The following is a 23971-nucleotide window of genomic DNA, read 5'->3' as shown; positions in this document are numbered from 1 at the left end:
CCATGGCACAAACTCCTTCGCTGTTGCTGACTGCACTGCAGTCAGGCTAGCCTAGTGCTTCGGGCTGGCACACGGAAACACTGGCTCCGTTTGGGGGGTGAGGCAGGGCAGAAATTGGAAAAGGGGCCGAGTCTGTGAGCAAGTGGCATTGTTTTGACATTATGGCATATGGCACAGTAAGAAACAGCAAAGAGGACACCCTCAGCAGATGCTACAGTAGCTTCAAAGGCAGAGAGCTGGCAAGAAAGTGCCATGCCTTGTGCAAGAGTGTTGCTCGTCTGTCATTGCCGCGCAGGCCAGAGATCTGCTGCCCTGTGAACACCGGCACCAACCCACGCTGGGTTGTATGCCTTATCGGCCACATGTTGATGGTGCTCCTGATTTGATTCACTTATCTTTGGCTCTGCTCTGTCGCTGCAGTAGCTGGGCACTTCACAAACAAAGATCTGATCCCCACAATATCCTCAGGAGGGAGGGGAGAATTATCCCTGTGTAACAGGGAAACTGAGGCATGGAGATGACATGACTTGCCCCTGGTTATATAGTGAGTCTGTAGCAGAGCCAGTAACTGACCCCAGCTCTCCTGACTCCTACTCCACAGCTGCTGCGTACAACCATCCTTCCTCTTTTTAAAAGATTCCCAAACCACTTTATAAACTCACGACCTTTTACTGAAACAGCGGCTGGCTAACACTGCACAGCAGCAAATTCAGCCCAGGCTAGCACAGGAAACGAACGCTGGAGCTAACTGAAATGTCCAGAGGGGCAGCTGTCAACGAAACCCATAGTCACGTTAGATACTGGCCAAGACAGTGGGTGTTAATGGCTGGACTGTAACAAATGAGACCATTGGATTTTTAATGCCCACAAGTGGTAAAGAAAAGATCAGCATCCACCACGCCTGGTCATTTAAGTAAAGCTGGACAAATTCGGACATGAAACAAGGCACACATTTTTAACAGCAAGGATAACTAACCACTGGGCCAACTTACCAAAGGTTGTGGTGGAGTCTCCGTCACTGGATATGTAAAATGAAGATTGGATGCTTTTCCTAGAAGATATGCAGGAAGCTGGACTCAATCACAGTGGTCCCTTCTGGCCTTAAAATCTATGGACAGATGGTTTTGTAAGATGTCCCCTTGTTCATTCAAAAGGGGAGAAAACCCGTGCATCCCAATTTTGACTCCAAAACACATGCAGGAAGAAATGTGCACCTCCTCCACTGCCCAAGTTGGGTTAACCAAACAGCAGCATGCTGTCCAAAGGTGAGTGGGGTGAGGAAAAATTTCCAGGCTATGGCAGCCATCCATCTACTCCTGAGAGTCACACCCTTTTCTTGGGGGACAGGGAGAAGGGTGGCTTGGATGGGGCAGTGGCTGGGGGGCTCCATGTGCTGTGCTTTTCTTTTCCCCTCCCTCTGGTTTTTCATCTCCAGACTTTTTCCCCATTTTTGCTCTCTGTTCCCTTCCTGTTGCTTCCCACTGCCTGTTCCTACCTGCTGCTCAGTGCTGGGGTGCCGGTGTTGGCCCAGGGACGTGCTTCAGAGCTGAGCTTTGCTGGGGAAGCAGAGGCACGAGCCTGGCCCAACGAACTGCTCCCTGAGACGGTAGCCCTGGGCGCGTGAGTTGCTGCCATGACTGCATTCCAGCTAGAGTGGATGGAAAAGCGCCATTTCCGTTCTGTGGAATTCCAACATGTCGCAATGTTCTTCCGTCCCACATTGGCATAAAAACATCAAAACCCTTGAAACTCCCCACAAAATTTCAAAAAAAAGCGTAGTTGTGGAGATATCAAAATGACCTTGTTGGAGCGCTGTGCGTTAACGTGTCGACTTAAGTCTGTATGTTATCTCTTTATATTATCATTTCGAAGTCAAAACTTTGACCTAGTCTAAAGAAAATGTTTCAGTAGGAGTTTGTTGACAAGATGGACAAGCTATGCTATTCCCGGGAAACCTTTCGATTTGACAGAATCAGCATTTTCCAATGGGAAAACTGTTCAGTTGGAAAATTTTCAACCAACTGTAATTCCAGTTGCCGCATTAGGGAGCTCCTGCCATGGGGGCAGGGAGGGAAAGTGGGTTGTAATGATTTGGTCTGGGCCATCATCTCAAATCAATGAGGTCCAGGAAGAGAGGTCAGAAAGCTTTGGTTTCCTTCCTGGTGGACTGTGCTAGTGCAGGAGAAGCTGAGCATCAAAGGATGTTGGCTATTCCTTCCGATCATCGCTATAATTGTTCGTTCCACCAGCTGTGAAAGTTCCTGTCGAGAAGCTCAGATCCCCAATGGCTACTGCCCCGTTCTAGGCATTACATGGTGTCCTGTGCTGCCAAGGTAGAGGAGCAAAGACTCCAAACAGGGCCGTGTGCCCTCCCATGCTAGGCTGGGTGCTGAGGGTTGTGGCTTTTCTTTGTACGAACAGTAAAATGTTGCATTGGTGGGTGGCACATTCCCCTGCTCACTGGCCCTTCTAGTCTTGTAACTAGCTTCTGTTCTCTGAGCCTCTGCTAAGCCAGGCCAGCTGAGAGGTGCTGGGCATGTAGGTGGATCTTTTCCCACCAGGTTGCTGCAGACGTTCTGGTGCTGCTGGTACTGGGTGTTACTTTGCTGGAAGCAAGTTGGGGTGAAGGTGCGTTTATTTTTACTTTCATTTGGCTGGGTGGGGGGTTGCCCCAGTGGCAGGACTGCCCCTGGCTTTGGAGCACTGCCGGTGTGAGGCATCCAAGACTCACGCCCCAGGAGCAGGGATGTACACAGGATTCCAGCAGCAGAGAGCGATTCCAGGTAAGTAATTCACACTGCTCGCCCAGAGCACGCCCTGTTGAGGTTAGAGGCTCGTTTGGGAGGCAAGGTGGGGCTCAAACGTGTGGTAGCACAATTCTCTTGCCGCTCTTCACGTCTCAGAGGAAACGGTGACTTGTATCAACTGAAATATGACTTGGCAGAAGGTATGTTTTGTGTTATTTCTGCCAAAGCAGCAGTCAGCTCTGTTGCTTATGCTTTGTGGAGGTAATAGAAGCAGCTGAGTTATAGTTAAACTTATTTTATTTTACAGCTCCTACAGTGTTAACAGATGTGCAAGCGTCTGATCCAATCATGCAGCAAGAGATTTTGGGGGGCAATCCTTCCAGTTTTGTCAGTATGGAAGCACAAAGAAGCTGTACATTTTACAAACAAGAATAAATGATCCTTAGCAACATATGTCTAGTCCGACAGTTCCAAGATAATCAGAAATAAAGGAGCCCCGCTAGGCAAAAATGTATTTGGGCTCTGCAGACGGCCAGTGTGGACCACGCATCTGCTATCCTCCCCCTTACGCCTATCACATTAATGATGTGTAGGAGTGAATCTCTCTCCCCAGCTGTGCATGTGCGGGGTGGGGACAGAAGGCTTTGAAAGCAACACTCTCAACCTAAGTCATGGAGTAGTGGCTTTAAAACCCTTCCATTTCCTTTTTAGTGATCTGAATCCCTACCCCCAGGACTGGCCTTTTATCCTCCACTCTTTTAGTGTAAGCTCCTCCAGGCCTGCTTTTAGCAGATGCCAGCTCACCCCAGCTGGCTGTTGGCCCCACCTGAGATCAGTGTAAAGAGCCTCCTTTCAACTCAGGCTTCTGGGAGATCACATCTACGGATGACATGCACAGAATAGGTGCAGCCCTGCAATGGGGGTGTGGGGCGGGGCAATGCTCATAGCTAAATCCATGCAGGGGGCTTTTGCAAAATCCTTCCACTGCTTTCAGTGGACAGTGGATCAGGTCCTGGGGCTGTTTGGCTTCCAGAAAAATGTGTTTTGGTAATAACCTACTTCGAGACCTTAATCAGGCAGATGCATTTCGGGTGGGTGACGCCACTTGCCAGGTATGCTACAGGGGACTGACCGTGGCCTTCACCCAGCAGCAGGCCTCTAAGCAAAGATTTGGAAGCTGATGGGGCTGTTAGCCAGCCCTTCCCCAAGGAGTCCAACTTCGGTGTTCGGCCCTAAATTCAAGTATAGACTAATCAGGGGCACGTAGATTTAAATCAAAGGGCTTGGCTCAGACAGCTCCACCTACATAAAAACATACGTGGAGTGTGTTAAGAGGGGGAAACCTAGAGAAGTTATTTTTTTGTGGCACAACTACAATGTAATCTGTACCTCTTGTTAAACTGTAAAAGCTAAATTAATCTCTCTCTGCAATCAAAATGCTCGCTTTGGTCCAGAAATGGAGACACTTCCCCTAGTTGGGGGGGGGGGGGGGGAGGGGAACGTGAAAAATCCATTCTGGGGCTGATTTATGTCGCCATCATGAAGAATTTATTATTCAAAGAATTTTATTCAATTGAACTTGCAAAGTCTTAAAGGTTCAATAGTGATAACTGAGACAGAGCTATCATAAAACTCGATGACCTGCCTGAAGTAGGCATTGAGAAAATGTCTGATGTGACATTGCGGCTGAATGGATGGTCTAAAGCAAGCGCATTTGTCATCGGGATGTGTTGCAGGCTAAGGTTTAGAAAATTACTATGTGAAAAATGTGCATTAACAATAGCTATGAAATATCAGTTAAAGAAAAAGTTGAATAATGAGCCAATACTGGATTAGCTGATGGGTATTCTTCATCATGACCCTGCTCTGATTAAAAAGTTAACACAAACCAAGTTTTTTTTTTTAATAGCTAGTTTAAGGCTGTTCCCAATTAAATATTGAACTGTAAAAGTAACCTGACTTAAGAAAAAAAATCCCCTCCCACATAACTGGGCAAATTATACCTATTTAATTCCTTGAACTTTTTGTATAGCACACAATCATCCTACAGCCAGTAGACGTCTTCTTTACAGCTACAGATTTCAGAAGTCATCTTTTGCTTATTTGTAACTTGATATCAGCCTTGGATGTTTGAGCCTTTCAAGAAATGCTTTTCCAAATCCTTTTCATGCAGGCAGAGGGTTGGAATAGGATGTATAAATCTTAATGGACATTGTTTCATACAACATGTTTACCAAGGTGTGAACCCATTAATTAGCTGTATTGTGCTGTTTTCTGTTAACAGGCTGTTTTCCTGTCTTCAAGGCATCAGCCCTGTTGGAAAAGATTTCTGATGTAGCTATTCTGGGAACCTTGTATTTCAGTTAGCCTGCCTCTTTAATTCACCTGGAGACACTTCAGGCTTTTTCTTACCCGGGGCTTCCATGATTCCTTTTCTCATTTCATTTTTAAACATCTCACCTAACTCAGGTGAAAGGGAAACTGTATGCTACAGTCATTAAGACTTTCCAGGTAAAGGAGTGGTCAGTTAAAATGCCACAGCAGCCTAGGCTGTCTTTCAAATGAGGTAAACTAAATCCGTATTTAAGTACCCTGAGCAGGCTCTTTTTCCAAGGAACTACCGCCTTTATGTTGAAGCACTGTGTTCTGTAGTTCACCTTGCCAAAGCTTGTAGGCCTCCGGCCTGTAAATACTTAACATATGCTTAACTTTACTGCTGTGACCAGCCCGTCAGAAATAAGTGAGTCTTCTCCTAGTAGTAAGTTAAATAGGTGTGTTCATGTGCCGGAGCGGGGCCTTAGTTTGGAATAAGATGTGGTGTTGGATATCATCCTGCAGTATCAGGCAAGGTAAGACTCTCACTGACTACAAGGTGAGTCTTGCCTACGTTTGAACTGCAGTACTTGGCCCATAGTGCTGTTTAATCCCTTTTCCTTGCCCAAACCCCTTCCTGGCACTGGCTGTGCTAGAGTTGGCAGTAGCAAGTGATTCTTCACTGATGCGTAAGGGCTGGCAAAGGATGCCAGACACTTCTTAGCACTTTCCTGTAAATCTACAAAGTGCTTCCTCCAGTTCCAGCCAGAATTGATGGATTGAAGGTAATTTAAAAGGGAAAAGCAGGCAGCGATTGGTAGTAAAGTGAGACAGTTTAAGGCCCTTTGGTGTAAGTAAATCACATTTATTTTTCAGAGCTTCTGGATTGGGCTCCTGAATTGGTGCACACTTCCTGTTTGTGTTAAGTACTCTCAGCCTTTACAAGCAGTTGAATGCTTTCTCTCTTCCTTTCATCAGTGTGCTTTCAACACCACCTGCCACTGCTGAGCATTCAACTGTGTTTGTAAAGATGTTTTTGTTTTTCTGAAGCTTTTGAAGCCTCCTTGCTCATACCCCAGCCTGAGTCAAACACAATGATTGTGAAGCAGTTTCAAAAACCATTTAGAATTGGCTGCTTTGATCTGGATGCTAGCTCAAAAGGTGCTGAGTTTTACAGAATGGCTGCATGTTTTCTACAGTGTTATAAACAAGTTCCTGAATGATTTTATTGGGAGGGAACTGGTGGCAATTCACATTTTGAATCCTTGCTCATTCTTTCCTCCCCGCCTTGCCTGCAGAAAGAAACTTGGCTGGATTTAGCTTCCATGATCTAGAAAGTAGAGCGTCATCTCCACTTTATGGTTCATTTTTTGTATATATTTTCTCTTCCTTCCCTTCCTTCAGCGCAGCATAACGTGCCAAAACGAAGAGAAAATCACTAAGTCTGGAAAGCAAGGAGAGAAAGTAGTTAAGAAATGTAGATTTATCATCAGCTGTGCTTGTATCTAGTGCTACATCCATATATAAAAAGACCGAGTGCACTGAATTAGAGCACTGGGAGCTGCAAGTAAAACAAAGCAACATGAGGCAGAGAAAACAAATGATTCCCAACATGGCATTCAAGAAGAGAATCACATGATTGCTCCCCCAGGAGCCCAGCACATTTCCTTTCGACTGCTGAATACTAGACAACACTTTTCTAACTCGAAGTTAAAACATAAACAAGCTAAAATTTTAACCTGAAGTGAAAGCTTCTCTAGCGGTACCCCTGCTGTTCTCTGCCTGCATACTAAAGGAAACAACAACGTACAGTGTCTGAAGCCTTTACGGCAACCTAGATATGCCAGCATCTGTTTTACCTGTTCAGATATTTGGCCACGTTTGCATCTGCCTCTCCTGCTTGTACTAAAGGAACTGCACTAAAAAGGAGAGGAAAAACAATTTCGTGTTATGTTTAAACTATTAGCTCTGAATACACAGCTTAACAACAGATTTGTCTTTGAGATGTGCAGATGCTCAAAAGTGAGTAGTCACAGGACAGTCTTAATATTAAATTTCCAGCTTAATCCCTACTGTACTGGAATTATAGTCCAAAAATTAACTCCACACATGAAATCCAGATATTGCTACACGCTTTAACCAATTAATGAAAAATAGTGCATAAGCACAGATTCTGCTTCCGTGTAGGATGGGGGAGAGAGAGAACCTGTTATGTGAACAAGCATCAATACTGATGGTAGCAGCTGATAAAGGTAATTATTGCTACTGACTACACACTGCTAAACTCATTATCCACTATGGTGCTGGACTCACTGGTCATGGAGCTGTTCTACAGCTCTTATGTTGATATGCACGTTTTACACTACTTCCTTTTTAACAAGAGGTCATAAGAAATGGCAATTTGCTGCCAAGATAGTGTTGTTCAGTTATACCTGTGTGTATATGCTAACTTACAAAATAAATTCTAAAGGCAAGAAACTATGAGGATGCACTTTACCCCTTGGCAAGACCTTGCCTGTTGCTCCCAGAGGATTCAGTACAGTTGACTCCCAAAGGCTGAAGCAAGCTCTTTTGGTGTGTTTGCATCAAAAAAACTACAGGAACTTTAAATATTTATCTCTAGTTTTGATGCAATTCTGACAGCATTTGACTTAAGATCAATTGCATCAGATACAGTTTTAAATGGTTTGGAAGCTGCAGCAACTACCTGGGGTCAGATGGCCTTTTCCCTCAACCTTATTCTTATACTCACCACCTCTCTGCTCTTCGGCAGACAGCTCTGGAGAAATGAAGAGCAGCACTGCTTTTACCTCCAGACTGAAACAAAACAAACACATCAGGGCCTTGTACTAGAAGTCAAACACCAACACCTTGCTGCATAGAACTTAAATGTATGTCGTCGTACACAAAATAAAGAGGCTTACTATTAGACACTTACTGCCACAGACTGTCTTCTACAGCAAACACTCTAAGCTATAATATCCATCTGAATGCCACATTTCTGCTAGGCATTTTAGAATGGACATTTAAATACCTGGAGACAGAGGAAGGATAGCTATCTCTCTTTCAGCCCTACAGCCTGCCTATATTTGTACAAACACTAGAAGAGAACGCGATGGAGCGACCTCAAGAACTATCCACTGTTTTGTTTAATATCAATCAACTGAGAACGGGTTTTTGATTAAGTCTTCAATCAAGTACCTAGCAAACAGTTTCAGTACAGTAAAAAGAACGAGCCAATACCTACAGGCAAAATGAACGCAGTAAGAGGTGGAAGTTGCTCTGAGTATTTATCAATCCACTGCTCCAGTTCCAGAACTGGCTTTTCACTAAATGACGTTCGTTCTACAGAGGAAGAAACAATAACTAAATTACAAAAATAAAATCAATACACAAGATGGAGCTTGTATTTTACATTTGTCATACTAAGTACTCATGAGAGATGTGTATAAGTTTACACTTGTCTGCCACAGATTCCGTCTTCTACAGCAAACACGAACAGAAGTGCACAAGTCGTATCGCTAAATAAACAACCCGACCTACAAAGAGCATTTTTTTAAAAAGTATAGAGCTATTATTTTAGGTAAAATGATTTGAGCCATTACTTAAGTGAGCCTCCCTGGCGGAGGAGAGAGGAGTTGCAATGTTGGAGCTAATATCCTGCAGCATACACTGGACCTAGGGACAGTAACAGGTAGAGAAAATTGAAATTGTGTTACAGTCAAAGCATAGATAATGAAATTACCCTTGAAGAGATAACATTTGACACCCCAATAAGACATTCTAGAGGCAGTTTGGTGGGGATTCTCAGAGCCTTTAATTAGCTGACATGGACCACTTCCACAAGGTGAAGGTAACCAGTAAATGCCAAATGTACCTCAGTGTGAGCTGTCTTCCAGGGTGATACACAGTCCTTTTTAACCCAGGCAGCTTGGCTTAGTATTTATACTACCTTGGTTTCAAACTCAGGATGCATCACAACAAAGCTTATCTGTGTCCAAGATTGTACATAATAATGGATATGAAACATCTCTGTGATGAACTTGCTGCACAGTCCACACACACAGTATCATTTAACTGGTTTCCTTTTCAGTATAGATAGAAAGAAGCATCTTGTTTCTTCAAATAACCAAGAGATTTTCAAGTCTGCCTAAAGGATTTATGCAGAATTCCCACTGACTGCAATGGGAGCTACAACCTTAAATCCCATAGGAGGCTTTAAAAATTTAAACCAAGAGTCTCAAATCTCAGCATTCTAATAATACAGAGTAAATGGTCACATTAGACAAAAAGCATGTAGTTATTACTCACTTTGTGAAGTTGTTCAACAAATGTGTGGCCACTTTCCTGGCTTAATTCACTAGCAACCCTAGATTAACATGAAACATAGAGTTAGCGCTAGGACAGAGAAGAAGTGTTTGGCATCTACATCTTATAGTTATGGCTCATCATAGACTCAGTATTCCATGCACAGATCCACAAGGAGCATTGCAGTGCAACACAGAACAGAGTAGGACTCAAAACATGAAAACACCAATTCAAGAGAGTTTCTGAATTGTGTCCACATAAATCAGAGGTACAAATGAATAGGTTTCTTCCTATACTCAGCAACTGCAGAGACAGCTGATCCAATAGCAAGTTTTTACTGATCACAAAGCAAATTCTCTTCTTCAAAGAGAGAGATCAGACAATGAATATTATGGTTGGGCACATTTTTTCTTGCAAAAAAATTAAATGGCCATTAAATGCTCCTGGCTAGTTGCCAATGCTGCCCTCCATTGATTTTGGCTCATGACTTATTTACAGTTTCCCCACCAGCTGACCATATTTCCACCTACTCCTTTTCTTTAAAAAGAAAAAACAAACCAACCCCAAAGAACAACAAGAACAAACAGTGTGTACACTCCCATCATCAGAACAGAACATCTTTACATCACTGCATGGGCTTGTGGGCTTTGTTCTATGTCTGCAGCGCCCATGATTGTCAGGTATCGGCTTGTCAAGGTAAGTAAAAAGGACAAGCTTTTTGGTACTGTGTTTTCCACACAGGCGCTTTAGCAATTCCACAGCAAACAAAAATCAAAGAAGACAGAATTCACAGTTTGTTACCCAATAGCAGAACTTAATTCATCTGTTGTTCCCAAAGCGTCAAAGATCTGGTCATCTTTAGATCGCCTCTCCCCAGTGTATGTGCTGGAAAACCCTTTAAAAACAATGAAGAGGAAAAAGGATTTGAACAGACAAAGCTGCAAATTATAAACTATGAAAACTCACTGCAATCTGTCCTAGGTTGATACCTAGGTAGTGAGTCTCCAGGTCCCCCACCCCTGAACAGTTGTCAACAGATTGCTTCTGTGGCACAACCAGTGATAGACCCCCACCCAGCATCCGTTTCTTCCTGTCTGCCAAGGATGCCACAGACCAACACAGCGACATGCCAAAGACCATTTTCAACTAAGCTATGGGCCAACGTGTGACCTTAATGAAATACTTCTCCGCCCTCTCCCCTCACAAATGTCGGAACAACTCAGCAAGAACAGGACAGTCAAGGATTCGTGGCAACCTTAGACTCGAGGGTTTTTTTAAACCACAAACAGTGCCATGAACTCAGAGGCCACCTGGAAGAGGTAAGCAGCCATCTCATTTCTGGAGTCTCCAAGCCTTCCCCTGGGTGATTGCTAGGCAGTCATCCGAGCATTGTACAGGAAGGGTATGTCCGCGCTCCCTCCCCGTGGTTCTCCCTGGCATTGCACAAGCATCCGCTCGTCTGGGAGATGCATCCAGCGGGCCCTGAGCACGACACGCCCGGGCAGGGCTGGGGTGGTGCGGTGGTTCGCCGCACTTTCACCCCGCGGTGAAGGACGAGGCGGTGGCTCTGTGGGTTGCACACGCAGGCCGCACACTACCTTGGTCTCCCGTTCGCGTGTAGATCTTGGGCCGGCGGCTGGCCGCGGGGCTGGTCTCCGGGCTAGGCAGAAGCACAAAGCGTTGTGAGCTCGGCAGCAGGGGCGCTCGGCCGTGCAGCGCTGGGCCCCAACGACCGCCCCAAGCAGCGCCCCGCTCACTGCCCGCCCCCCCCGGCCTTCCTTCGCGGGGGGGCGGGCACACACCCGGAGCTAAGGGAGGGAGGGAGGGGGGTTTGCTTTGGACCCGTTCCCGAGGCTGCCCCAGCTCGGTGCCCCCTCGCCCGGGGGGACCCCGGTTCGCGCCGCTAGGGGCCGGTTCGGGGGGGAGGGACGTTTTTCTGTCGGATGAAAACTCGGGGGCCGGGAGGGGGCGGCAGGGAGGCTCGGTGCAGGCAGCCGGGCCCCGGGGGCAGGGTCCGGGCTAAGGCCTCTCTGCTGCTCCCCCCGGCAGCGCCCCGCCCCGCCCCGCCCCGCGCTCACCTGGCCGGCTCTCCCCGCTGACTGAGGGCCCGGGCCCGCAGCCAGGCCCCCAGCGGCCGGCCCAGCACCAGCCGGCGGCAGCCCCGGCCCAGCCCTGCAGACATGGAGCCTCCGCCGCCCGCCCGTGCCCCCGCTGACCCGTCACCGCCCCCCCGCTCCCTGCTTGACCCCGCTCGGCCCCCGTCGCCCTGCCAGGCGCTGTCAGTCACTCGGCCGAGTCCCGCGCCAGCGCCACCGGCTCCCCATTGGTCCGACAGACACCTCGCCTTCCCAGGGCGGCCCGGTGATTGGTTCGGTTGGGTCACGTGAGCCCGGCGTTGGGTCCCCATTGGGCGTTGGGGCGGCCTATCGCGGGACTCCAGGAGCAGAGCCGGGGGCGGTCCCCAGAGAGCCCGGTGGTGTGTGGGGTGCAGGTGGGGGCGGGGCCAGTGTGCCTGTGCCTGTGCCCGGCCGTGCCTCGGTCACCGGCGAGTGTCGGCCTGGAGCCCCCGCGCATCTCCCCGGCCTGGAGCCCCGGCCCCTCCGTGCCCCGAGGAAGCAGAGCGGGGCGGGCGTGTAAGGTGAGCTGGAGGAGGGTGTGTGTGTGTGTGTCAGGGGGCGGGGGTGTGTAAGAGAGCGGGGGGAGGGTGTGTGTGTGTGTGTGTGTGTGTGTGTAAGGGGTGGGCCGGGGAGCTGTGGCCCGTGGCATGGGGGCTGGGCCGGCTGAGCCCTGCCCGGGGGTTGCCGGTCACTGTCCTGCTGGAGGTCAGGCGAGCTGGCCGCCGAGCGGAGCGGAGCGGAGCTGTCCGGCCGGCGGGAATCCTTCTGCGGCAGCTCCCGCACGCTGCTGCCTTTCTTCCTTCGCAGGAGAAGCGGTGGAGATGTTGGCCGAGCCCTTGACAGTGTCTGCGCCGGGGAAAGCCATTCTCCACGGGGAGCACGCCGTGGTGCATGGCAAGGTAGGGAGCTGGGCTGCCCTTGGTCGCGATGCAGGGCTCCTCAAACTCCTCTTGCTGGGATCTGCTTTGAGAACATTGCAGGCTGTGATGACAAAAGGGATGTCCCTCCCTCCTCCCCATGTCAGGTCATGTCACCTCATGCCCTCCTTACTGGCATGCATGGGGGCTGAAGCTCAGGACCCCTCCCCCGTAATAACCTCGTGACCCACTGAGGGGTCATGACCCCCAGTTTGAGAACCCCTGGGGCAATGAAAGAAGCTTAGTTTAGGGGAAGCTGTGAACCTTCCCTTCATTGTTCTGCACAGTTGCTCTGCCACCTCACTCATGCCTAACTTTTTTTGTGTGCAGGCAGCTTTGGCTGTGGCCTTGAACCTGAGAACATTCCTTCAAATTAGACCCTCTAATAATGGGAAGGTCTTAATACACTTGCCTAATATTGGAACCAATTTAAACTGGGAAACCATCCGGCTCCAGACACTACTAACAGCATTTTCAGGCAAGTGCCGTTAGAACAATGGAAGTGCATGTCGGTATATTTTAAAATCATGAAATCCCTGCCTGCATCCTCCCCTCATATGTGGCATATTTCACCCCCACCATCTGCTGTCACTTTGCATGTGCTTGGCAACTTGTGTGTTGGGGGCCGTCATTGGACAGCTGATGGCCAGATGCTACAGTTGATTTAACTGATTAGACTTCCCTCTTCCCCCCAGATCAGGCATTGCCACAGCCAGTGCTTTAACGGTCCTCGTGGTCTGCAGGCAGCAGACATGCTGGGTGAGCCACAAGTGATCTGAGCCAGTAGGAGCCATGCTAAACTTGTTCCACCTCTAAGTACTATGATCATAGCAGGTGCCATTTAAAAGGAGGCAGAATAAAGTGTCTCTGTTGTTGGTTTGTAGGTGCTAGATCAGCAAACACCAAGGATCCCTGTTGTTCAGTGCCCTGTCTCCCAAAGTGTCCCATACCAGTCATTTCTTGTAGAAATCTGTAATCAGCTGCCTCCGCTTCCACACCCATACACACCATAAAACTTGTATGTCTTGTACCACACCTAGCACAAACTAATGTGCTCAGCTGTATATGAGATTAAGATAGAGCCCTTTCTTGAAGAGCTCAGCAGATTGGACACATTGGGATGCCTGAAAACAAGAGTGGAATAAATAGGTTTATGATGTTACTGTGGGGGTCATGAAAGAAGCAGTTCTTCATCATAGCTGGTGGTTTCTTCCTGAGTCCACAGTAACCAGTTCATGCACTGAAGCATGGCGGTTATCTTTATTCTATCTAGGTTTATTGGACTGCTGTTCTTGTAAATAAATATCTCGTTCTAATTTGAAACTGAGGATTTTAAGCTTTCTTTGTAAATGTATAAATCTGTCACTGATTGCTTTCTTAGCTGGCTTGGATGAATCTAAATCCCCCAGCCCAGAACAAATGGACAAACTGAAAGAGGTGGCAGGAATCGCTACTGGACTTCCAGCTGCTGAGAGCCTTGCTACCCTTGCATTTCTCTATTTGTACCTGTCTATTTCGGCTAACTATGGGTAAGATTATGTTCATCCTGGGAAATGAATTCAGTATCGTAGGTGTGCATGGTTCCTGTTAAATTTCTGTTCTGTAATTTCACAAGAAAATAGACCTATAAAGCTAAAATAAAACACTAGAGGGAGGAAGCTTTCCTTCATGTTCTTAGGCTCTTCTCTTGTTAGTAACTCTGAGGCAAAATCCCTACATTATGTTGAAGGGGTGGGAAATCAGCAAGGATATGCCCAAAATATAATTAATCCTAACTGAGAAATAGTGCTAAGCTTCTAAATGTGGTTAATACAGCAGCGGCGTACCGTGGGTCTCCAGCACCCGGCCAGAAGCCAGACATGCTCAGTCCAGGGCAGGCAGCAGCTGGTTTATCGATACTGCACCCGAACGGAGTTTTTGCTTTCTCTTCTGCTGCAGCTTCCTCTTTCCATCCCCTCTTCTTTTGGGGGCTCCCCCACTCTGACTGCCTGCTTGCTGCTGCTGCTTCGCTGTCTGCCTGGCTCTGACATCCTCTGCTCTTCCTCTTCCCTTCTGGCTTTTTCTTCCCTTCTCTCTTCCCTCCCCCTTTCTTTTCTCCCTCCCTTTCCTTGTTTCCTCTTTCTTTTTTTCTTCCTACTTCCTCTTCTCTTGTCCCTTCCCTTCCTTCTCTTCCTCTATCTCCTTCTCCTCCCCCTTTCCCCCCCCTCCCCGCTCTCACTGATTGGTGCTGCCTTCAAGGGGGATTTCCCAAATTTTCCCTGTTGGCTCCCCCCAGGTCAGTCAGTTTGCAGCTCAAGCCCTGTGGTTTTCCATCTGCAGCAGCCCCGCTGCAAACAGCAGAGACACTTGGAAGCCGCTTCTTGAATTACTTCCCCCCTGCCACCCCTTTAGGGAAAGTCCTGAGTCCTTTCCCCCCACTCTCCAAGAGTGTGGGGTCCCCCTGGATAGTTTCCTTGCAGGAGACTGGGGGGGGGGGGCGGGGCAGGCTAGTCCATGCAAGGCAAGTCCAGCCTGGCTAGTGCGTAAGCCTCAGAGCGGTCAGCAATTGGAGCATGCAGGGGTGCCCCCAGTGTCTCAGGTGGCTGCTGCAGCCACTGGCCATGAGGCTTTCTTTCCGGTGGCTGGACTCAGGAGCCTGTCTGCAGGACGCCACCAAGTGCAACAGCATCGCCAGCCACCCCCTATGAGCCTGCCCTGGGGCACTCCAGGGTGGGGGGCAAAGCAGGGCTGCCTTGCCCCGCAGCAGGAGGAGGAAGATGCTGCAGCAGGCAGGGTAGCTGTACGTCACCTGATAGAACTCTGAAGGGACCAGCCGGGTCCCCCCCCGCCCCTCCCAAGCTGGCGCCCGGGGACATGGCCCCCGCCTGTCCCCCCCATTGGTACACCACTGTAACACAGCAGTTGACAACACTTGGCTCTAGAAATGTGATCTGCAGTAAGTGCTAATGATATCAGCTGTAGCAAGAGAAACATAATCCTGAGCTCAGTTTTGGCAGTGAAATAATCAAATATTGAAACATTGTACAGGACTCTAGCGACATAGGGCTTCATGTCACAGCCACTCTGAACATCATGGTGACAGTAGGAGTTGAGCTGCGATCAGTCTATTCTAAAACCACGTGTCCTTACCACTTAAGCCAAGGAGAATTTCCATTAGCTATTAGCAGTGGGGAGCCAATTACACACAATTGAGCAATTCCGGTTCTATCCAAGAGAGGACAACAGTACAGATACTCTAGCTAGCTTATTACAATAGTAAAATGTAAACCTACTGTTGCTGTTTTGGGATCCTAAACTTTTATTTTAAAAATATATTTACAAAAACCTTTTAAGGGTATATTTATGGTGCTATTTGTGGTGTTCCAGTAACAAGTCACTCCCGGTACTGGGATAAAAACCAGTGGAAATGAGAAATCCAATTTAGCAAGGCTTTCTTCTAGCACAATGGATTTGCAAAGCTGCTCAGCTGTGCTAGCTGAAAGTTCATAAGGCCCATGTCTGTCATATACTTGTGCATGTGCTGATACCAATTGGCTGGTGGTGTGATCACAGCAATTTTAGATTGCATCTGTTGCCTTTGATCTCCAGAATTTAATAATGTAAATGGTATCAGCATTTTGTGTAATGCATTTTAATGTGTTTCAGGCAGATACCAAGCGTGGATATCGTGGTGTGGTCTGAGCTGCCCACCGGAGCTGGGCTAGGTTCAAGTGCCGCCTATTCTGTGTGTTTGGCAGCTGCTCTGTTGACTGCATGTGGAGCAATTGGCCACTCGTTGGAGGAGGGGAAGTCCATAGCCAGGTAACGCATCTGGAAAGCCTGTGTCTTGGGTGGGTAGAATTGGGGTAGCATAATACTCCCTAACTCTCCAGTGAGAGGCGAATGAATGTTGCTTGTTTCTTTACTTTATATTCCTGTCTCTCTGAGATGATGGCTTCAAGTTGGTGACATTGTGTCAGGGTACAAATGTGATTCCAAGACGTTACCTGTTTAAAAATGTTCTGCTTTAGCATCTGAAGTAATGATTTGCATCGTGAAGCAGGTACATAGAGCCAAGCAGTGAGACCTCTCAGACTCCCAGTATGTTGTTCAGTGAGCTTGCATCTGTTCATGCAATGTACTGTGCTAGCAAAAAATGCATGTTCCAAACTCGACTGGAACTGGTGTGAATATCTGCGCCTCTTCATTGCAATTTGTATCTGCAATTTGGGTGCAGTGTAATTTTTAGTTACAGTTTGAATGTAAAAGAGTAAATGAAACTTGTAGGTGTCATCTTTCATAGGGTCTTCAGTTAACACTGCAAGAAAAAATAGAGCATGATACATGAACTCACATAAACTTTACACCACTCCCAAATATAGTCCTATATCCATGGAAGCCCCTTTCTGGCTTTTCTCACCATCCTCCCATCAAAACACACTTCTGCTGGGTGGTCTATAAAACTGGATCTTTCCCTGAACCTGATTGAGCAAGTAAAAAACAAGACCACGTAAACGTTAACCTCAGCAACTACATGATCTTCCTTCTGTAGTCCTTGCCTTCCCAACCCATCGATCCTTCCGCAGTGTCCCACCATCTCTCCTTGTGTCTTTTTTACTGAGGCCCCAGTCCTGCAATTGCCAGGGCACAAGCCTCCTACGTGGGCAGAGGGGTGTGCCCATGCCCTGCATTGCAGACAGGGACATGGCGGTTATTTCTCCATGGAGTTCAGTATACTTGTGGTGCTGGAGGAGTAATAACGAACCCATGTGATTTCTTCAGGAAGTCGTATCATTTTGTCCTTTTATAAGCTGTGAGTAAGGAGGCATTTGCCAGCAGAGCCTACACTGTTTTGCCCCATAAATAATGCTTCAAGCATATGTCTCTTTCCTCTTTATCTGAGGGGGGGGAGTCCAGCTTAGAGAGAAAAGCCATCCAGGGTTAAGAAAATCATCCTACTTGAGGAATAGTCACAGCCCTCTACCAGTTAAGGGACACCAACCAAAAGTGTTTGAGACCAGATGTTTGGGGTGTCCTAGTCCAGTGCAGTGACAAATGGAAAGTACCCTTAAAGTACAATATTTTAGAGATGGAGGGGGAAAAAATCACTCCTAAAGAATGCCCTGTGATGGGACAGTGAGTAGCAATGAATCAGGACTGGGATAGTCTGTGCTTTAGCTACACGTTACGCATGTTGGCTCCACCTTCCACATAATACATTTTCTCCTCCTTCTTTCTCTCCCCTTTTAAAGGCCTGTGATTCTAGTCACAGCAGCCACACAGTACAGTCTGCTTACGATGCATAATGTGAGGGGGAATATTAAAAGTTGCAGATGAAGGAAGGAGCTTCATCTTGTGTGAAATGCAAGCTGTTCAGGCTCAGACAACTCCCGGTGAGGTGAAGATCTCTGCATGAAGGGCAGACACATTCTTTTGGAGAGCTGCATCCATTTACATTGTGGTGCAACAGTTGATGCCACTGTAGTTAGAATTGATTTAATATTTCCATTATAGACCTTGATTTTTAGGACTTAATAGCTAACATTTCAAACTGCAGTAGGGTCTCCTACTTTGAACACAATGGAGCCAATACAGGGTGTTTTATTAATGAGACACAGTAAGCCAGTAACATGGCTTTCTATAAAGTGGCGACCGAGCAAAAAAAGGCATGGATTGCATGTGCTTTGAGAATTGTATTTTTAAGTAAAAGATCTATCAAGAGAATTTGGCACTGGATCAGACATTACTGGGGTCAAGGGTCTTGTTTTAGCCACAGAACTGTAAGTGCAACTGCAATAAATAGTAGAGAATGCCCATTCATGAAAACCCTCTCCATCTCACTCCATTACTGTGCCTCTACCATACTGCTATGGGAGAGAAGGTACGTCAGTCCCCAGATCCATCTGAATTCTTGGCCTCTTTTCTAATAATTGTCAACCATGCTGACAACTGTGGCGATTGCTTGTGTGATGCAGGCACCTGTGTGTCAGGACTCACCCAACCCATTTCATATACACCCAACACTGATCAGACATTACTGATCTGGATCAGTACCAGCAACCTACAGGTGAAGGCTCTATATCTCATGAGCCCTCCAGTCCACATCACCCCATCACGCTGTATAAATACCTAGAACACATACGTGTGCACACAAGCCGTACACAGGGCAGCACTCGCTGCATTGTCTGCAAATTCCACAAACACACACTGCACACTCAGAACAACTGCTCCAACCGTCTAGCGCACATTGACACAGAATTTAACATCAGATGTCTCGGCATCAATTGTCGTCTGCACAGATCAAAGTTAGCTTTTGGTGCAGTGAGAATCTGAATTTGACAGGTTTTTAGAGTACAAGGCCCAGACTATGAATTACATGATAGGGCAGAAGCATGAACATTGATTTTGTGTAGGCATCATACAGTCTTTAATGAAACAATGAGAAAAGTTGGTGAACCATACTGAAGCAAGGAGGCAATACTGGGATCCCATCTGCTTCCTGGCAGTGTTTCCCTGTATTTCCCCACCTCTTCAGATCTCATCTGAAAACAGCTCTTTATTCCTCTCTTATGCCTAAGGTCTCTTGAATTTTTTTCCTCACTGCTGTTTAATCCTGTGAAGCGTTTTGGGATATGGCTCATACAATCAACACTATTCAGAAGAAATTAATACTCCTTTGCTGAAGGACTGGCATTTTTTTCTGCACATTCTAGTTAACTCTGATCTTTACTAGTGCAGGGCTGCCATTTTCCTCTCTTGTCCAGCCTGCGTCTCATTTCACGTACAAATAGTAGTAGGATATGGATTACAATAGTGCGTGTAGGCCAGCGCCCCATTGCCCTGGCACTATACAAATGTATAAATAAGAGATGATCTCTACCAAGCAGAGTTTATAATCTATGTTTAAGATGAGACAACAGATTTCTAATGATGCAGACAGGGAAGCACAAGGAATAGTGCTTACCAATTCTCATTTCCCAAACCTTGTATCAGACATCTAATTTCAGTATCCATGAGGAAGGTAAGTATTACCCCCATTCTTACTGATGGAGACACAGAAGCCAAGAGTTTAATGTCATGTCCAAGACCCCAGAGGGAGTCTGTCAGATCCAAGGTTAGAACTGGAGAGTTCCAGGCACCCAGCCCTTTGCTTGCACTACTAGACTGCCTCTTTTGGTGTGGAGATTTAGCCACGTCCAGCTGTGACACACCCAGCTGTGATTGGAACCTTCCAGGGCATTTCCTCACATGTAGCTTTCATGGTGTCGACACTCAGTAACTGTTGCTGGGTTCATGGTGATGTCTTTGTCTCTACAGTAAGCAATAGTGGATTCATCTTGTGATTGTCAGAAGCAGATGCGCTTAAGTGTGTGGCTTAGATCTGAAGGTGATAGGTGCCTAGATACCTTGGACGGCAGTGCTTCTTTTCTGCCAACTGCTGCTTTTACTGAGCTGAGCAGTAATTATCCTGTTAATTAGTGCGGCACTAGGATTCATTCCCCTCCCCTGCAAGGTGTCCTACTCAACATGCTGCATTTCAGTCGGCTCATGTCATTCCTACTGCTCTTTATGGCTGGTGGACTCCTGTTCCTGCTGCCTGTGGCCTGCCTGTAGTATTTTTAAACTGTTGTCTTGCCTTTCAGGTGGCCTGAGGAGGAATTGGATTTAATTAACAGATGGGCCTTTCGGGGTGAGCAGGTCATCCATGGCAAGCCTTCTGGTGTGGATAACTCTGTAGGGACTTGGGGTATGTATTTTTCAGGCTCCTATCCATTCCTTGTGGGCTCTGAATACAGGTGCTGTTGCTTTCAGAGTAGAAGAGGCCAATACATGGGCATTGGGAATTGTGGTTTTTCCAGTCCCCCTTGTGCACTGCTGCATGCTGGTGTAGGGAGATTGGATTGGATTTGTTCTGGGTAAAATTCCTAAGTAGCTCTTTAGCAAAAAATCCAGAGGGGTTTATGGACTGCAGTGAAACTAAATGGTCTTTCAGTGTGCCTCTCAAATCACTTAAAGCCCTTGATGCAAGGAGTTTGAATATATAGAAAGTTATCCAAAATCCATCCTGCGGACTTACTGACTATTTAACTCCAGTCTCTGTCCTCTTGGCAGACACTGGATTAGAAAGGAAGGAGCACTAGTAAAGCCTCTTCTCTACAATATCTTAGTACCAAATCCTACTCTATGATTTCCCTCTGTGTTGCCAGCCTGCTCTAGCAGAGAGACAGTGCTTATTGATGGTAGAGAATGAGGGGTAACATTATTCCAGAATAAATCCCTCCTATAGTAGCAAAGTTAGTAATGCTTTGGACTTCTCAGGAGGAAGAGAGAATGGTCTGCTGGACTGAACAGGGGTGGGGGGAAGGAATCAAACTCCCAATTTCTGATTCTGGCTTTGACCTTGAAGTCATGCTGTCTTTCTGTGCCTCAGTTTCCCTGTCTATAAAATGGGAGTAATGCCTCACAGGGATGTTGGGAGACTTAATTCACTAATGTCTGGCTCGCTGTATGAATCTCCCTCATTCACATTAATGCCTTGGAAGAGGCATCCTGATGGAAACAACAGGAATTTACAAATTACGGAGCAAATAAACACAACTTTAAAAAAAAAATCTCACCCAAGGATAATGCATTGGAAAATGTATGTACTTGGTTGCCTGTACCTTAGTCTTAATGATAATATACTTCATAATGTGCAAGTGTGCTGGGATGCTTTGGGGGGGTTAATAAGACTTCATCACAACTACTCTATCAAAACATTGGGAAGTGGAGAATGACGTAGCAAGCTGGCTGACTGGTGAGGTTCTGTTGGGTTACTAACCGTTATTCTTCAAATATTCACACTGAGCTCTGAATCTTGTGTTGAATGTGTCTCAATCTACCCCAGAAGTCTTCATTTGATTCTTATTTTGCTGTTTTAAACCAGTGAAGAGTTGATTCTAACCTAACTCTCTCCATTTTAAAATCTCTTTATTTTCTATGGCCCTGCAGTATGTGAGAGCAAAGGGCGAAGGCATCAAGTTAATCATATTTGGGCCAGATCTCTCATTGAAGTTAATGGAGTTCTGCCTACTCACACCATTTGAGGATCGGGCCCATTGTTTTGCCTGTGCTTCTTGCAATTAACTTCTCATGCTGTAGGTTAGTTTCTACAGAGGAAAGACCCTATATACTTATTCAATATATTATTTCCAGGTGTATTGCATGCAATGACAATGTATTTATTGTACTTCAGGTGGCGTACTCAGATTCCAGGCAGGAAAGATCACATCATTAAAGAGGTAATATTATATATATATATATACACACACAGATATGTTCTCTGTGTGTGTGGAGTTTATTGTCCAAAGGCATGAAAGTAACAAAATAATGCTGAACAGAGTGGGTAGCGGTCTTGCAGCCAGAACCCTCTATTGGACATGGGTTCAGACAGCTTTCATGTCTCGAAAACCAGTTTTGTTTTCTTGGTTTGGGGGAGAACAAGACCAATGAAATGTTTGGTCGTTGTCTGAAGTTAGATTACAAGGCAAAGGATCAATATTAATTTCATGGCCTTATAGGCAGCAGGATCAGGTCAGCGCCTGGCAGCAAATGACATTTTAAAAAAAAAAACCCCAAAACTTCTTGCTTATTGACTTTTGGAACCGTACAAAAACCAAGCTGCAAAACCATGTAAAGTGAGAACAAGCCCTGGTTCAGAATGCTCCCTGTACCTCCCACCAATGATCTATAACCCAACACCGTTAAAATCTTTCACCGTGTATGACATTGCTTTATTAGCAGTTAATGCTACGGGTGGCTGGTCTCATGAATGGCATTTTAAAGGAAAGAGATTTTAGCTGCAAAACATGGATCTTAGTAATCAGTCTTGTCTTATTTGTGGAACCAGCACAGTTGTATCAATGTAGGTGTAATTGAGAGCGCTGAGCCCCAATCCAGCAAAGCATTGGGGCACGCATTTACCTTTAGCCCCATTGAAGTAAACAGGACTTTTCATGCGTAAGGGTGATGGTAGATTATGGTCTTAAATGATCAGCCTGTTCTAGCGGGGCGATAGTTCAACAGTCAGACTCTCTACTGTGACTGAGATCTTCTCAATTCAGTAGAGAGGGGAAGCTCTTGTGTTATGGCTCCTTGATTCTCTGCTCACCTCCATCCCAAACTAGGTTAGAGTAGTCTGTAGGTGAGTTGGACCTAAACTTGGTAGTGCAGTCCCAGGAGTCTGGAGCACTCCGGTGAAAACCTGGCACAAGCTTCAGAAAAACTTTAAAAATGGAGGGTTTTACTGACTATACGTTCTTTAAATCAGTACAGTAGCCTTTGTATTTTTTGGTGGAGGGTGGCGGGGAACAAATGACGAGAAGCAAATTAACGTTGTTTCTGCTAAAATGATCAGCATGAAATAGTTAACCCTGTTGACAACTAAATGAACAACATTGGGCTTCAGAGGAGACGAATCAAAATGAGCAGTTCATGCCTCTCAGAGCTGTTGTTTGTCTGTGGCAAACACAGGAAGATGCCACTGCATCAGTTTACGCTTGCCTCAGGTTTTCAAATTTATTTTCATGATCATAAGGATAAGCACTTCATTTAAAAAAAATGGAGATTCTCGAACTTAATTATGCAGCAAAGTTTGTGGGTGTGGAACAGCGTAATACATGAGGCCCTGCCTGTATGTGCACTTATAACATGCATTGCAGTTTGACCATGGCATGGACAGGGGAATAAATTTGTTGATGAATGTGGAATAAACCCAGTTATCAAGAGGAGAATGAATTTCAGAATCTTTGTTTTGTTTTCAGGGTGCCGACTCTAAGGATCTTATTGACCAACACAAAAGTCTCTCGGAGCACCAAGATTCTTGTGGCTGGTGTCAAAGACAAGATTCTTAAGGTGCAGCATCTCTTTGATGGTAGACGACTGTGACTTGGAAGCACATCTATTAATTAGGCCAACCCAGTGGTAGCAAGGCATGCATTGAATTGTTATGGGGTGGGGAGAGGTGACCTGCACTTCTGTGTAAGCCCAGGATCTCTTCCATTGGAGTGGGGGTTGGAGGGTGTGCGTTGCTTCACTTGCATGCATTTCTTGGCAACTGTTGTTCAGTGGTATTACTATATTCCTCCTGGCATTACTGCTGCATGAACCGTGGGATGTGATGTAACTGGGGGGAAGAAAAGGCTCACCCCAAAGGAAAGAGTAGGTCAAAACATCCACACTAAGGCGATGTGTTGGATGTAAGACTGACTCTAGAGTTTCTATGGCACCCCAGGCAGGTCAACTTAACAAGACGCCTCCATGAATTGTCACTGTGTCTGGCTTTCTGTGCCCAATGGCCTGGAGTCCGGGCTATTATTCAGTTCTGATTGTAAAATAAAGGAGTCTTTTCTCAACATGCCCGATGATGAGCAAGTATTAGTCCAAACTTTGTGCCAGGACTTCCTTTTTTAACTAAAATAAGGACCTTGCCATGACAAACAGTCTGGCCAACCCCAAGCATTCAAAAATCATGTCAGGCTCCAAAGAATCAGGAGAGTCTCATAAAAATCATGAGAATTTAAAAATGTCTGTTTTTCTTTTTTTATTTGCT

General features: G+C 46.3%; 2 protein-coding genes across 4 annotated transcripts in view; one reads left to right on the top strand and one right to left on the bottom strand.

Moving 5' to 3' along the window:
- Positions 1-3768: 3768 nt before the first annotated feature.
- MMAB (metabolism of cobalamin associated B) lies at positions 3769-11581 on the bottom strand. Its single transcript, XM_067539454.1, has 9 exons — positions 11447-11581; positions 10967-11028; positions 10170-10263; positions 9372-9429; positions 8666-8738; positions 8308-8405; positions 7813-7877; positions 6920-6979; positions 3769-6504 (listed from the first exon to the last, which is right to left on the bottom strand). The coding sequence occupies exons 1-9, from the start codon at positions 11548-11550 to the stop codon at positions 6417-6419; spliced, it is 702 nt and encodes a 233-aa protein (XP_067395555.1). The 5' UTR covers positions 11551-11581; the 3' UTR covers positions 3769-6416.
- A 286-nt stretch (positions 11582-11867) lies between these two features.
- Positions 11868-23971, top strand: part of MVK (mevalonate kinase) — a 63485-nt gene continuing 51381 nt past the window's right edge. For 2 of the 3 annotated variants that reach the window (XR_010918205.1, XM_067539452.1), the window contains exons 1-8: positions 11868-12006; positions 12293-12384; positions 12733-12880; positions 13784-13931; positions 16048-16203; positions 20025-20128; positions 21617-21662; positions 23184-23274. Coding sequence is in view for 2 of the 3 variants with exons in the window: in XM_067539452.1 (XP_067395553.1) it covers positions 12307-12384; positions 12733-12880; positions 13784-13931; positions 16048-16203; positions 20025-20128; positions 21617-21662; positions 23184-23274 (771 nt within the window). In the remaining variant the exon portion in view is untranslated. The remainder of the gene's footprint in view (positions 12007-12292; positions 12385-12732; positions 12881-13783; positions 13932-16047; positions 16204-20024; positions 20129-21616; positions 21663-23183; positions 23275-23971) is intronic. The other variant, XM_067539453.1, reaches the window with a different exon arrangement.

The sequence above is a fragment of the Emydura macquarii genome, unplaced genomic scaffold (genome assembly GCF_026122565.2).
Source record: "Emydura macquarii macquarii isolate MOO-44397 ecotype Brisbane River unplaced genomic scaffold, CSIRO-AGI_Emac_v2 contig_554, whole genome shotgun sequence".
In the NCBI taxonomy this organism is placed as follows: domain Eukaryota; kingdom Metazoa; phylum Chordata; order Testudines; family Chelidae; genus Emydura; species Emydura macquarii.
This window is presented reverse-complemented; position numbering and strand designations above follow the sequence as displayed.